A 16,020-nucleotide genomic window follows, 5' to 3' on the forward strand; every position below is an offset into this window, starting at 1 on the left:
ATTATCAGTTCAGGGATGCACCGATCCACATTTTCCAACACCGATACCCAGAGCTTCGTATCAACCATGACCACAAGTTTGTGATAATCTATTTTAAATTTGTATACTTCACCAACTGGCAATGATACAGAGAATCCGATACACACACAGAAGTGTGATTCTGTAACTTTTATGAGAAACACTTTCAATAGAACATTCTGATGTGGTCTGTGAGGATACGATCGGGACTAACTTATCTATAGTAGAGCCTGCCACAGAACTATATTCTTCTTTCCACTCCCGCTGAAATTCTGACCATTCCCGCCCACAGTCGCAACGTGTGTGTTACAGTCCCGCCCGCTCCCACAATACGTGTATCCAGTCCCGCCCATATCCGTGAAACGCTGAGCACACAATAATAGAGATGCATTGATTTTGTGTTTTTCTCCTGTCCCGCGGGAGAAAACACATCATTTAGGCTATTAATAAACAAATTCATGGGATTGTTTGTTTTGTTGAATCTCTGGCCTCTGTCTTTTTTTTCTTTCTTTTTTTTGTATGTCTTTTGACGCACTGATCAGAATAGTGTCACTATTTGGTTGTTTTCAGTTTAAAGACAGTTCCATGTGACAGTTCAGTTACTACATGCCGTTATACGGGCAGTTATATGAGAGAGCTGGTTGTGAAAACCACAACTAACTTTTGCTCTTTGCTCCTTTGCACTGAGGGCAAGATCGGGCCTGATGTCCTCTGTCCTCAGGTGGTGCAACTTCACATTTGGCAATCTTTTTATTTCAAATTGATTTACAGTGTCGTTCAAACACGTGCCAGACGATTGTATGCGATGTGTCAACCTGATTGCTAGAGCTAATTGGGAGATCAGTGCCTTATTCAAGAGAATGTTTTTTTTTTTTTAGAGGGCATATCTGACATATGTATGTATCCACTGAATCTGGCTGATACCCAATTTGCACAATAATGAGTATCAATGCAGCTATTGATACAAAGGTATAATTATTGGTGTATCCCTAATCAGCATGAAAAGTGATGATGTTTCACACATCTTTCTCTGAATATTGTTTTCTTATATTACTACTCTCCGATGATGTGTTCCTATTCCTCTATGCCCCTCCACTCTATACAGGTCAACTTCTCACGACATGTCCGTCCAGACATGAAGACCCACCTGGATCGACCACTTGTGGTTGACCCCCGCGAGAACCAAAACAACAACACCAATAAGAACACTGCAAATAATTCAGACTTGTGCTTCAGCCAGCAGCATTCTGCTGAGGATCTTAACCGACAAACACACATGCAAGAACAGGGTGGACATGTTGGAGAGCCAGGTCCAGCCAGACTTCCGTTGGAACGTGGTGAGTCTACTGAGAGCAGGCGAAGCCAGAAAGCTGAGCATCGACACCACATCTCTCATGTCCGATTGGATGCTACAGTGATTCCTGGTCCAGACTCCGAGGAACGATCATCCAGGCGGCATCACCACACCAGAAACGGCAGTCGAGCCGGAGGACAGTCAGAACACAGGAAGCCCAGGTCACATCGTAAGACTGCAGAAGATGAAGACAGTGTGGAAGGAGGTGGAAAAACAGGATGGCACAAGAACACAAGAATGGATGGAGATAGAGAAGGAGGAGAACAAGATGAAACTGGTGATGGCAGTGAGAGGAGACCAAGACGGAATCGTCACAGCAACCCGCCAGAGGGTGAAGGGAAGAAGATGTGTCAGCGGCGTAGAAAGTATGTCCATGCATAGCAACATTTATACCCTGGTTAATAACACCCTGGTGGTTACTAATACCCTGGTTTACATTTGTGAGTCTGTCTGTTATATCTAATGAATAATTTCTGCCTTTGCACCCACACTGCTCATAGATCTTCCTATCAGTATAGGTACCAGGTATTTCAGTTGATAAGCTTGTTAATGTGATATCTTATGAATGGCAGTTCTATATGATTTGCAAGTTCACATTTGATTTAATTTGAGATACGTTATTTTAAACATTTAAAAAAATGTCATAGATAGATAGATAGATATCAACACTGCACCCAGTGACTCAAAATTTCACACATTCTTGAGAATTGTTGGTTGGTGCAAAAGATGGAGAACCATGCTGTTTTTCTGGGTCAAGCTCAAAACTTCTCAATTGCCTCTCATACCATACAGTTATTCTACACTGTGCCTACTGTAAAATACAACAGTTTATCACTGTAAAAAGATTACAATACCATACCAATATTTAATTATGGTACCTCGAAGCAGCTGTGATTGTTTAAATCCACAAAGAGTTTAATGAAATTTCTTGAGGCTTCTTCCATTTTTGTCTGGGTCATCACCACAAGAGGTCCGGTTTGGGATCCACTTGTTGATTTGGGCTTTTCCATTGCAACTCAAACTGTACAAGTAGAATGGGACATGGTCAGCCTTGAACCAAGAATTCTATGTTTTTAAGGCAAGTGTGCTAATGTTTTAGTCGACTTATATAGCCTGCTCAATTCTAAACAAATGTTATATTTTTGTACATTCTTCATATTAACACAAGGAGTTTTGAAAATATCATGTCAGTTTAGATTTGAGGAGGCTATATTGGATTAAAACAGGTGAGTTAAGTTGAACAATGCAAAGCTATTTCTGTAATCACCAAAGAAAACTCTATGCAAATGACACACCATCTCACAGGGTTTCTTGCTCATTGTTTATTTAATTATTTTTGCATTTAATATTATTGTGTGGGTTTCCTCCTGGCACTCCAGTTTCCTCCCACAATCAAACATGTTTATTTAGGGTCTGCTCCTTTCTCTGCCGCTGACCAAGGCAGTCTTTACATCTGGAGTTGTTTCCCGGGCACCGGACTGTGGCTGCCCACTGCTCCTAGTGGTTGAATTGCGTCTAACTGTAACTAGGATGGGTTAAATGCAGAGGACAAATTTCATTGTATGTATGTATATGGACAATGACAGTAAAGGCCCTATTCTATTCTCTTTTTTTTTCTTTCAAATGTTTATTTTGAAACATTGAGAAAATTGCAGGACATACATTGGTGTTCCCTCATGGTCACAAAACTAGAATGTGGCCGGTGGACAATTCCATTCCCAATGTTTCATTCATTTTTTTTTAATTTAATAAAACAGAACTATAACCCATTGGATGCGTTGTGACAAAACACAAAAATCACCAAGAGACTTAATCTTCATGACTAAAATAAATAATCTTAACTAAAATGAGAAAAAAGAAAGAGAAGGGAAACAATAGAAATAATAATTCTTACTTTTCCAAGTACCTTTTCTTTATATTTACATATCTTGTGCATTTGAAGTTTCTGCGTATTGCTTTTGATTAGCCTGAACATAAAATTACCATTTTGACCATAGTTCTGAAAATGTACTCATTTGTAATCAGAGTGGAAAAAGTCATTCTTTCCATCTGGGATATTTCGTTCACAATTTCTATCCATTTTCCAAGATTAGGTGGTTCAGGGAGGAGCCAGTGCCTGGTCACAGCCTTTAAGCCAGCAGTTATTAAAATTCTATATAGATTGCATTTCAGTCCTACCCATAATTAAAGATGTAAATTCAAAGGGCATTGCAACCCTGAATATGGATTCCATATTTTTTGTATGTCCTTCCAGAATTGTTTTATTATTGGGCAGTCCCAAAATATGTGCCAATGATTGGCATCTTGTCTACCACATTGTCTCCAGCACTTAAGCTCCTCCCCATTACAATAGGTTTTTTGCTTTGGAGTAATAAAAAATCTAATTAAGCATTTCCAATTGAATTCTCTCCAGGAGTGTGAATTTGTGCATTTCCACACATATTCTATTCTATTCTATGAATGCAATGCATAATGCATGATGTGTGCATTAAGTGCACTTGCCTCCCAAATAGAATACCTCTGGTTCAAGGGTGCCGTGTCCTATTATACTTGTACAGGTGGATTTGTATTAGAAAACCCAGATCAACATGTGGATCCCAAATCTCACTGAATTGTTTCATTTTATTTATTATTTTGTTTTGTTTTTACATAGTTAGTCTTATAACCTCACCTGCTTGCTGTAATTTAACAGTGGGACAGTGATGTAATCTTTTACAGTAATAAACTCTTGTATGTTACAGTACACACACTGTAGAATAACAGTACAGTAACACTGTAGAAGAACAGTCCCTGGTAAGTCTTCTGTAAAGTGAAATGGCAATTTATCATGGTGTATGACACATGTAGCATTTCTGAAATTGTACAGAAACCTTTATCTTCTCAAGTAACACTCTTGTCTGTATCAACAGTTTGAATTTTGAGCATTGAGTTATCTGATGTCTCCATTCTGATCATGCATCTACCCTGAACATATATGTTTGTTTCTCATGGCCTCTTTCTGCATATCCCCATCACCTTTGCTTCCCCTTCTGGGCATTAATCTTTCCATTTCAACATTCTTTTTCTGCCCACATTTTCTTCTTCTTACACCCTCTTTTCAGGGATTGCAGTGCCCCAAACCTCTCCACCACAAGGCCCATTCAAAAGAGTCTCTCCAGACAGGACAGCCAGTACAGTGAGGATATGGACAACCTCATGAACACCAAACTGGTCTCTGGTTCCAGCCCACCCATCGAGGGTTGCCCTAATCCAGTTGTCAACCGCACTATGGCCCACAGCTTTGGATCAGCACTCTATCTAACAAGCAGCAGCACTCATGGGAGTTTGGTGGCTTTAGAGCGCTATGGGAACATTGGGCATCGACGTGCCAACAGCATCATTCGGCTCACCCACCCTGATTACACAGCTATAGACATTCCAATTTTCCCATCCACGAATGCCATACTTCAGGGTAAGTATAGAGAGATATACACTCAACAAAAATATAAATGCAACACTTTTGGTTTTGCTCCCATTTTGTATGAGATGAACTCAAAGATCAAAAACGTTTTCCACATACACAATATCACCATTTCCCTCAAATATTGTTCACAAACCAGTCTAAATCTGTGATAGTGAGCACTTCTCCTTTACTGAGATAATCCATCCCACCTCACAAGTGTGCCATATCATGATGCTGATTAGACACCATGATTAGTGCACAGGTGTGCCTTAGACTGCCCACAATAAAAGGCCACTCTGAAAGGTGCAGTTTTGTTTTACTGGCGGGGGATACCAGTCAGTATATGGTGTGACCACCATTTGCCTCATGCAGTGCAACACATCTCCTTCACATAGAGTTGATCAGGTTGTCAATTGTGGCCTGTGAAATGTTGGTCCACTCCTCTTCAATGGCTGTGCGAAGTTGCTGGATATTGGCAGGAACTGGTACACGCTGTCGTATACGCCGGTCCAGAGCATCCAAAACATGCTCAATGGGTGACATGTCCGGTGAGTATGCCGGCCATGCAAGAACTGGGACATTTTCAGCTTCCAAGAATTGTGTACAGATCCTTGCAACATGGGACCGTGCAGTATCCTGCTGCAACATGAGGTGATGTTCTTGGATGTATGGCACAACAATGGGCCTCAGGATCTCGTCACAGTATCTCTGTGCATTCAAAATGCCATCAATAAAATGCACCTGTGTTCTTCGTCCATAACAGACACCTGCCCAAACCATAACCCCACCGCCACCATGGGCCACTCGATCCACAACATTGACATCAGAAAACCGCTCACCCACACGACGCCACACACGCTGTCTGCCATCTGCCCTGGACAGTGTGAACCAGGATTCATCCGTGAAGTGAACACCTCTCCAACGTGCCAAACGCCAGCGAATGTGAGCATTTGCCCACTCAAGTCGGTTACGACGACGAACTGGAGTCAGGTCGAGACCCCGATGAGGACGACGAGCATGCAGATGAGCTTCCCTGAGACGGTTTCTGACAGTTTGTGCAGAAATTCTTTGGTTATGCAAACCGATTGTTTCAGCAGCTGTCCGAGTGGCTGGTCTCAGACAATCTTGGAGGTGAACATGCTGGATGTGGAGGTCCTGGGCTGGTGCGGTTACACGTGGTCTGCGGTTGTGAGGCTGGTTGGATGTACTGCCAAATTCTCTGAAACGCCTTTGGAGATGGCTTATGGTAGAGAAATGAACATTCAATACACGAGCAACAGCTCTGGTTGACATTCCTGCTGTCAGCATGCCAATTGCATGCCCCTTCAAATCTTGCGATATCTGTGGCATTGTGCTGTGTGATAAAACTGCAGCTTTCAGAGTGGCCTTTTATTGTGGGCAGTCTAAGGCACACCTGTGCACTAATCATGGTGTCTAATCAGCATCTTGATATGGCACACCTGTGAGGTGGGATGGATTATCTCAGCAAAGGAGAAGTGCTCACTATCACAGATTTAGACTGGTTTGTGAACAATATTTGAGGGAAATGGTGATATTGTGTATGTGGAAAAAGTTTTAGATCTTTGAGTTCATCTCATACAAAATGGGAGCAAAACCAAAAGTGTTGCGTTTATATTTTTGTTGAGTATATGTTCTTCTCGTATCTCCCCTGCTCTTCCAACTTTTGATGTCACTTCTCTGTCTGACCTTGTCTTTTCCTTCTTTTGTCTAGTCAACAAGAATGCAAACACAGAGCCCCTGCCACCGAAGGAGGATAAGGACGACGATGATGATGATGACAGGGGAGGTGAAGGAGGACCTAGACCTATGCCTCCCTTTACTGCCATGTTTATCCTGACCACCACCAACCCGTAAGTTGCATGGATATGGATTACGTTCCTGTTTATTATATGAATCCAAACAGGCTGACTTAAAAAGGAATGTGGAAATTTTTACTATATAGAAAATGGGAAAAGCAAGAACATCTGCATTTTGTTCACTTTTGATTCAAACTTCATCCTCAGTGTTAAAATCATGTCCATAATTGGATGGACAGTGACACCTGTGCACACCACGGCAATGGAGCTGAAATGACTACTACAAACATTTTGGCATTACTTAATTTAAATGCCATTGTGGTGGGGTACTTACTTCTGGACCGGACTGTATGCATAAGCACATACAGCATGAAAAGCATACAGAGTGATTGCTATTAAAAAGCAGGCCTAAATACAGCTACAACACAGAAATAATGTCTTTGCATTTGCCGTTAGGTTCCGACGAGCATGTCACTATGTGTGCACCCTACGTTATTTTGAGATGTGCATCCTGCTGGTTATTGCCATGAGCAGTATTGCCCTTGCTGCTGAGGACCCAGTCTGGCCTGATTCCCCCCGTAACAATGTAAGAACATGCAGACACCAAGCACACAACCTGACAGCGATTTCATTTTTCATATAATGCATGTGTAGGGGAAACCAGGGCATGGTGAATCACAGGGCACAGTGAATCAGTAGATATATCTGCAAAACTACATATATATATATTTGAAGCATTTATGCCATATTTTTATGCATAAAGACATCCTCCTTATAAATTAGCGTTGTGGATGTCAGTGTCTTTGTACTTATTTCTTAGAACAAAGGAAAGGTGGCCTAAAAAATTGTTATTAGTTAGAAGACTACCCCGTCCAACTGATGAGTATGTGTTCTGTCTTCTCCAGACTATCAGCTATTTGATAACATGACTCATATGTGTCACATGCACCCAGGGCACAGTGAATCAGTCTAGAAAGTGATTTACTAAGCCAGAGTATCAAGTAGATGACAAATATTACTTGTTGAAGCTTATACATTTATTTTTCCATGAATTATTTCTATAATTTGTGTATATAAACAACTGTTTTCATGTCTGAGCAGAAATTATGACAGCTCTAATAATAATTTCTAAAGGACGTATATCACTATATAAGACACTCACATATAGCTGGTTTGCTGGATTATAGTTTGTATATGCATCAGCATATATTTAATAATTTTGAAGAAATCTTTATAATCATGTGTTTTTTCATTATATTCTAAGATGATTCAATGTGCCCTGTGAATTAGTGTCCGGGGCACAGTGAATCAAAAATTTTAAAATCAATTTTAAACACCTGTAAATTACACTTGGGGAGACATAAATAACACAGCCTTATAAACAATAACTTTGCTGTATTAAATCCACAATAGAATTACCTAAACTATACTGCCACAAAACAACATTTCTGATCCACTGTGCCCCAGCTTCCCCTACATATGCACACGTGATAACATCAAGGTTAATATTATTTGTATGTTATTATACATTTCTAATTTTTGTTCTACCACACCAACTACATCTTTTTTAAAGCTGTTGTGAATTAAATATCTTGCTGTAGTGTTCAACAGACCGCCAAATTGTTGTAAATCGATTGAACCAAAAGCCAAAGTGAGGTCATCAAAGTATCCTCTTTTTTCTGCAGGTTCTACGTTATTTTGACTATGCATTCACTGGAGTGTTCACATTTGAAATGTTGATAAAGGTAAGGAAATGTCCCAATTGGATTGCTGACATTGCAAGACCTCCACCAACTTTGGTACCCAGATGTCTACTGTCCATGTTCTCTCTCTCTCTTTTGTAGATGGTGGATCTGGGGTTGGTCATGCACCCGGGCTCTTATTTCCGGGACTTGTGGAACATCCTTGACTTTATAGTGGTTAGTGGTGCTCTGGTGGCCTTCGCCTTCACGTAAGTCTCCTTCCTAACTTCCCTGGTCCTCTCCTGTTTTTCTCTGTAGCTCCTCATTATCCCTTAGTGCCTCCTTGGTTCGAAAGTCTTCTCCTAGTCTTTTGTTGTCATTCATGTGTGGTCTGTCTTTGCTTTGCATCTCTCTCTCTCTCTCTCTCTCTCTCTCTCTCTCTCTCTCTCTCTCTCTCTCTCTCTCTCTCTCTCTCTCTCTCTCTCTCTCTCTCTCTCTCTCTCTCTCTCTCTGCCATATCTTGAGAATCTAAGTTGCACCATCTATAGTGCATACTACAAGTGCATTATTTAGACGGCGCATAATCTGAGCACAAAATAGTACACAAAGCCCAATAGTTCTGAATTTGTTTAATTATTCATGGACATGTTTTGGCGTAACATAAAATAAACCAATCAGAATGGCACTTGTCAGTCCCTTTAAATAACTTTAAATAATAGCTGTGCACCAGGAATCTGAGGTATTAATGTGTTGAACATGAACTCAAGTGAGAGGTTTTCTGGCGAGTTCATAAATTTGGACCACAGGTCAACGAAGGGCAGCTTCCAAAGTTCCCTGAATCAGTGAAGCGGTTAGGTGACATTTTTGTATTTCCTCTGTTTACTTTATTTAGTTTATTCAATCAATTCAGTTTTGCAATTTGAGATCCAAACCATGCCTTTAGGTCTGGGACAATTATGTGGATGAAACCTCAGGAATGCACTTTTTAATCCCTGATCTGGCATCAAAACAAACACTGATTTGCCATTTACAGTCCATTTCACTGAGACTTTGTGATTCACAATTCAACGTTTGAGCTATTGGTTGTTACGACCACTCGGTCCTATTATGTTTATGGTTGCTGAACTGCAAAATTTTGTCTCTATGGGCCTGATTTATTCAAGGTATGCAGGTGCAAAAATGTGTGCAAATGGCATTGAAATCTCAAATCCACATGAATGTGCATTTCCTAACAGAACACGCGTAGAATTGCGCCTTTAAAAAAAATAGCATGTATTGTCAGTCTAGCATGTTTTACTTTGTGAAAATGCAATTTCAGTTTGTCCACACAAGTGTACAAAATCCTAGGAGGGTCTGTGTGGGATGATGGACACATGTACACACTGCATGTGCACACTGCCAATGAAATACGCACCAACAACTGTATGCACAAAGTGACCAGAGGTGTGTGTATTACCAGCCTACAGCTAGCTATCTGTATGTTCCACCACTGTGCACAGCTACCTGTGCATGGGAGACAGTTGTGCCTAGTCTCTAACTGATTCCGAGCTGTATCTATTTGAGAGGATGCACGTACATCTGTATGCGCTGTATGTGCATTACTGTGCGCATCAATAATCAGTCAAATATACTGCTGGATAAAGAGGTGTCCTGCACCTGCATCCAGTAACTTAAGTGGCTGATTTAATTTAATTTTGCATTAATGGAACACAAAATCCCCATTTACATACTGTCATGTACATCACATTATCGACTACTAACTGCGTATTTACTCTTAGTAAATCACTTGCAAAACTGTCTTCACCCCAACTTGCAAAAGTTTGGATTTCTCAACACAGTTTAGCACTCTTTATCTGGTTTCTTAGTAAATCAGGCCCTATATGTTTTTGGGTGCTTATCTGTAACAGTTTTGCCTCTACATGTTTGGAAGTTTATCTGATTTAGCTTTATTTGTTATTTTGTTGTTGTTAATATGGCCATAGCGGATGGTCACCCCATTGGGTCTGGTTTGCTTGACGTTTCTTCCTAAAATCACAAAATGGAGTTTTTCCTTATCGTATGATAGTAGTGCTCCCACGGGCACAAAATAAGAGCAAATCTACTCCTCATGACAACTAGACTGGTTGTATGCTTGTGCTTTGTTGTGTGCTGTAGTGCACCAGGTAGAGATAAAGCGCTCTCTCTCTCTCTCTCTCTCTCTCTCTCTCTCTCTCTCTCTCTCTCTCTCTCTCTCTCTCTCTCCTTTTCTGTCATTGATACTCTGTCTCTCATTCATTTTTTATTTAAATTTTCCACCCCTCTGCTTTGCCAGTCTACAACTGGCCAAATCCTCAGGTTTCCTTTATTTTCTTGTCCATCCTACTTTGTCCCCAAAGCCCTGACTTTTTTATACCCTCCCTGCCTGCCTATATTTTATAAAACCCACTCCTATCCACCACTCCTTCCACTAGTGAGAGGTGATGACCACCCTTGGCACCTGTAACCCTTTAGTGCCCAGGGTGTTCTAGAGTTGAGGGCCCCATGCAAAGCCAAGCCTGCCCCAAAAGGCTGCACACCTTTCTCTGCGGTACAGCAGGTACTTTAAGTCCTCCTTAATCTGCATGAGTTTAAGACCTGAGTTTGAGGATATTAGGAATTTACGTAGCCGAGGTAACACTTAAGCTTTAGCTGCTGTTGGGATAAAGTGATTATAATTAAGATGGGTGCAAAGTGTGAGCTGTGCATTTGGGGATTTATGGTCATGCTTTCAGAATTCTGAGTAGAGCAGCACTGAGCTTATTTGTGGGATTGCAGTCATTTCTGTTTCTGTAGTCTCATGTTAGGGTAAAGTTTCTTCTCCTGTGGTCTTCCCAGTGAAATTGGAAGGCTGTTTGTTTGTTTGTTTGCTCCTGGATGTTCAGGGTCACCACAGTAAATCTGCATTTTACACAAGATGATCTTCCTGACAGAAATGGACAAACAAGTCCACAGTTTCTGGTGTTCCCAAGCAGTGTAAAGCTAATCAGGATCTACTCTGCTTCACTTCACTTGATTTGTTGAGCTCAGGTGTGCTCAGAGTGACATGGCAAGGACAGACGTAGCAATAAATATTTCACATTGAAATGTGTCCCCAGCTCGTGTTTTGCAATCCAACACACAAGTTTCAAAAATCGAATTTTAATTGGTTAAAATCAGCATGTGTGAAGCAAAATTCAGCAGAGCTACTTCACTAGATACCTGTGTACCTAATAAACTGGCACACCAACATATAGTATAATTCATGAAGAATCCAACACTATACATAAAACAATGCATCTCATGGAGTCAAAATATTTTTTTACTTTGAAATGAATAAACCTCAGCTTCTGAATTTGATGGCTATCTATATTTATTTGAACACATGGGGTGCACTGTTGTCTTCCAACAACAGCTCAATTCACTGCAAAACTGCTGTATTGCTTGATGATGATGGTGATGATGATAATATAGTAGATGTACTACTACTACTATAATAATAATAATAATAGAAATAATAATTAGTCTTAGTCATAGTATTATAAAACTTTATTTCTCTATTACTTTCAAAAATGCTTTAGAGTGCTTCCCAATATGTTACAGATTTAATTACCACAAATTACAAATGATAAGTTCTACCCATCGACAGCCACATAACTGTCATGATAAAATACCTCAGAATGCAGCTAATTATAAATTGAGCAGAGCAATAGTGCTTTCAGGTCTGATTTAATGTACTCAGTAGACCTAATGAGCATGCAAAAATATCTTGACCCACCACTAAACCTTTACTCGCCAATGAAACATAGAGTAGACCTGCTTCCTGTAGATCAAGGGAAGGTACATATGGATCACGTGTCTGGGCTGCATTCCCACAAATAGGGCTTTTTCAGCTCAGAAATGAATACGAGTAGCACATTTGCCAAAAGAATGTTAAAAAAAAATACATCTTTCTGTGTCTAATCGTTTTTGTATAGCTTTGTGCAAAAATGTTAAATGTTGGGTAAATAGATTTTATAGCCACCGTAGTTTTGCGTTCTCAAGGCTTTTTTTGTTTGGATGGTGTGCCGCAAAATCACAAAGAATATTTTAATACATACATGTGACACATCCCCAGTAACTGTATTTTTTCATAATGTTAAATGTAGTGAAAGGGTTGCTGAACAACAATCTGAAATGACAAGAGCTAAACAATAGCTATCTTTTTTTGTTGCTGTTGTTTTACTTTCACGTTGATGCTCTGTGTGCTTTTTACCCTCTTACTTACCCTGTGTGCTGCTATAAATTACTGCTGGAACCTCAATTTCCCTGAGGGAGTCTTCCCAAGGGATTAATAAAATTCTATGTAATCTAATCTAATCTAATCTAATCTAATCTGCAAAAATGATGATTGCTGTAGTAGTGAAAGAAATTTGACATGTATGTCCCCTATGCTGAGTTCCCTAACTCTTCCACCAATGTGAAGATGAAGAATTGTTTGTCCTGATGCAGTGGTTCTACACCATGTAAAAGACTGGATTTCCATTGTTGTTGTTGTTGCTGGTGGTGGTGAATCATTTATAATCCTTTTTTGACTAACTTTCTTTGTCCTTAATTCTGTCATCTGTTCTGTTTGTGAATGATGTTACATGTTTCTATGTAGGTCATATTTATTTCCGTATTATTTATTTGTCGACGTATTTCGTCTACATGCCGTCTGTATAGTGACAAAACAGCAAAAGAGGATGAAGATGTAAAATAATCACAAGAGGATCCACATGCTGCACAGACTCTAAACTCATTTAAAGAGATTTTTATGAAAACACAAACAAAGTTACCATTATAAGTGAGTATTATGTAGAAAAATCCAATTCCTCAAGCATGACTTCTGTGTTGTGAGTGAACATTTTTGAAAAACTCACAAAACAATCAATTTAACAACTTTAACAAATAAAATCCAGTTTAACTGCGATCAGGGTTAACAACACTAATGGCTGATCTAAACCATTCAGTCTCAATCACGTCCAGATAGTGCCTTAATTTAATTGGTGGAAATCAAACAGCACTCCAGAAAGGCTCAGCAGTCTTGTTGGAGATATTTATCGCTACTTAAATCCAATTAGTCTGGTCCAAAGGCTGCTGAATTGTTTGACTACTCATCCTGCACATTTCTGAAGTCAGGCTTCTTCTTTTTTAACATCCAAGTATAAGCTTCTACTGCAGATACAGTTGCATAACGTCAAAGTGAACTCTGTTGTACTCAATTTTCTTCTGGTAAGAGTTTTTTTGCTCTATGTGGTAATAGTTGTCCATTAACCATCGATTTAAGATATTTTTTATGTTTAGATATTGTGGAATTTCAGCACCGTTAAGTAAATAAGCAAACTTGTAGCAGCTACCATTAATAATGAGTTTGGATCAAATATGATATTTACCTCTTAAGACTTAATCTTAAATGGGCTACATTGTGCATCATGTTGGAAAGCCAATACAGGTCACCTGATGTCTTAAAAAAGATCTTACAGTTTAAACTCAAAGTCAGTAATACCAAACAGACAATAAGGGTAAACATCTTAAATAACCCTATTTTTAATTCTTTTTTAAATTCTGCATGCCCATAACTAGAATTGTGGGTGTTTTGAGCATTAACATTAAGCAGTAACCATATTAAGCCATAAATGATAGATACAATGTGATTTCGCACAATATTTTAAAAAGGACAACTAAACTATACACAAATTTGTGGTGGTTTACTGAGATTGGATCAAATATGTTATTTAAATTAGAGACTACCATTAATAATTAGTTTGGATCAAATATGATATTTACCTCTTAAGACTTACTCTTAAACGGGCTACATTGTGCATCATGTTGGAAAGCCGATAGAGGTCACCTGATGTCTTAAAAAAGATGTTACAGTTTAAAGTCAGCAAAACCAAACAGACACTGAGGGCAAAAATCTTAAATAACCCTATTTTCTGGTCTCTCACATATGGAAATCTGTAACATATGTTACAGAAGGGTTAAAAAAAGAAAAAAGAAGAAAAAAAACAGGCATAAATTTTATCTATATATATATATATAAAAATGATAGATACAATGTGATTTTGCAGAATATTTTAAACTAAACTGTACTCAGATTTTTGGTGGTTTACATAAAATTCATTAATTACATTTGTCAAGCATTTTAAACAGAAATTGTAAAGTCATTTTAATGGAATTTGAATTCTCAGCAATACTAGAAAATTAACAATATCAGATATCCGAATCCCAGAAGTGGATGGCCCACTGTGTTGCTATGTATTTACTGTGTACAAAAAATATATATAAATAACTCACAGCTCCAATTCTAGCAAATTACAAGTGAACCCCATTAAGGGCCCCTTCACACATTTGGTCAAATTACAGCGAAACAGCGCAAAACAGTTCGAATTCGTGAATCACGAAAACATCGCTCCAGTGGGCAGGCATGCATGATCCTGCTGCAACAGTGTCGTGCATGCTCGTGCACAAACATAGTGAGAGCAACTGGAGCATGTATAACCACATTAGGCCGCTGCTGTGGAATAAATAAAAATAAAAAAACAGCTGGTACCTGTGGAGCCACATCATGCCACTGCTGTGGAAAAAAATTAATAAATACATGCAACCCACAGGATTCATACCTACACTTTACTGATTACCAGCCCAGAACTTTACCACTGAGCTACTGTCACTGGCCTGTAAACAGTGCAGGAAAATGACTGAAATCAACAAAGAGATGGATGGAAATAAAATCACACACCATAAAAAACACCCATTTATCAAGTACATACCATGGCCTCCAATGAGAGGTATTGTACATGACATTTTCTATGATGTAGTCAAGATTTTTCTATTCTTATTTGGCTAACGTGTGTGTGTGTGTGTGTGTGTGTGTGTGTGTGTGTGTGTGTGTGTGTGTGTGTGTGTGTGTGTGTGTGTGTGTGTGTGTGTGTGTGTGTGTGTGTGTGTGCACTTTATATGAGCATGTGTATGTTTAAATTGTTAACAAAAAACAGGCCTTGTGCTTTCTCTCCTTTTTCTCTCTCATATGGATGTTTTCCCTCCAAACTCCTCCTTTCTCTGTGTCCCATTTCCTTTGACTGTTTCCCACCCTTTATCTTTTTTTGTCTCTCTCTCTCTCTGTCTTTCCCTTCGTCTCACTCTCTCTCTCACATCTATCTATCATCTCCTCGTTTGGACCACCAACAGCGGCGGCGGGTAAAGTTCTTTCTTGTCCCTCTTCATTTTCCCCTTCAACAGTCTCTGTCTCTTTTTCTCTTCCCTTTTCATCCATTCATCATTGCAGTTGTCTTTTGTACAGTCTGTCTTTCTCTTTCATCATTGTTTTCAATGACCAGCTCAAACTCAACTAAACCTCAGATGAACCAGAACTGAATCTAAGTTTTTTCTTTTTTTATAATGTGTGTAACAGGATATCAGACATGCAGGAAAACAGCCACGATAATACAAGGAAACACGTTTTGTATAAATGTGAGATAATTTATTGAGTGGGTGAAAATTATTTTACTATTTAAGGAAGTTCAACGTACAGAAAATAAAAGATAACGGATTACACAAGAGTGTACATTTTACAGAATTCCCCTAAATGTCTCTGGCAAGGCTTTCAAAGGGGCCGGTGTCCATTTCAGGGGAACCAATATCCCCTTAGTTCCCCCGTAATTCAGACTATGAATTGCACCTTGTAAATGT

The 16,020-nt window shown here is 39.3% G+C and overlaps 1 protein-coding gene and 1 long non-coding RNA gene across 2 annotated transcripts in view; one reads left to right on the forward strand and one right to left on the reverse strand.

Moving 5' to 3' along the window:
- The window catches only part of cacna1aa (calcium channel, voltage-dependent, P/Q type, alpha 1A subunit, a), a 327,384-nt gene that overhangs the window by 189,435 nt on the left and 121,929 nt on the right, over nucleotides 1-16,020 (forward strand). Inside the window, 7 exon segments of the mRNA XM_034189657.1 lie at nucleotides 1,124-1,737; nucleotides 4,474-4,823; nucleotides 6,547-6,685; nucleotides 7,088-7,217; nucleotides 8,317-8,376; nucleotides 8,476-8,582; nucleotides 15,520-15,528. Coding sequence (XP_034045548.1) covers nucleotides 1,124-1,737; nucleotides 4,474-4,823; nucleotides 6,547-6,685; nucleotides 7,088-7,217; nucleotides 8,317-8,376; nucleotides 8,476-8,582; nucleotides 15,520-15,528 — 1,409 coding nt within the window.
- Nucleotides 270-15,581, reverse strand: LOC117527351. Its single transcript, XR_004565505.1, has 3 exons — nucleotides 15,569-15,581; nucleotides 12,575-12,582; nucleotides 270-507 (listed from the first exon to the last, which is right to left on the reverse strand). It is a non-coding gene; the product is annotated as an uncharacterized LOC117527351 (long non-coding RNA).

The sequence above is a fragment of the Thalassophryne amazonica genome, chromosome 16 (assembly GCF_902500255.1).
Source record: "Thalassophryne amazonica chromosome 16, fThaAma1.1, whole genome shotgun sequence".
Classification (NCBI taxonomy): Eukaryota; Metazoa; Chordata; class Actinopteri; order Batrachoidiformes; family Batrachoididae; genus Thalassophryne; species Thalassophryne amazonica.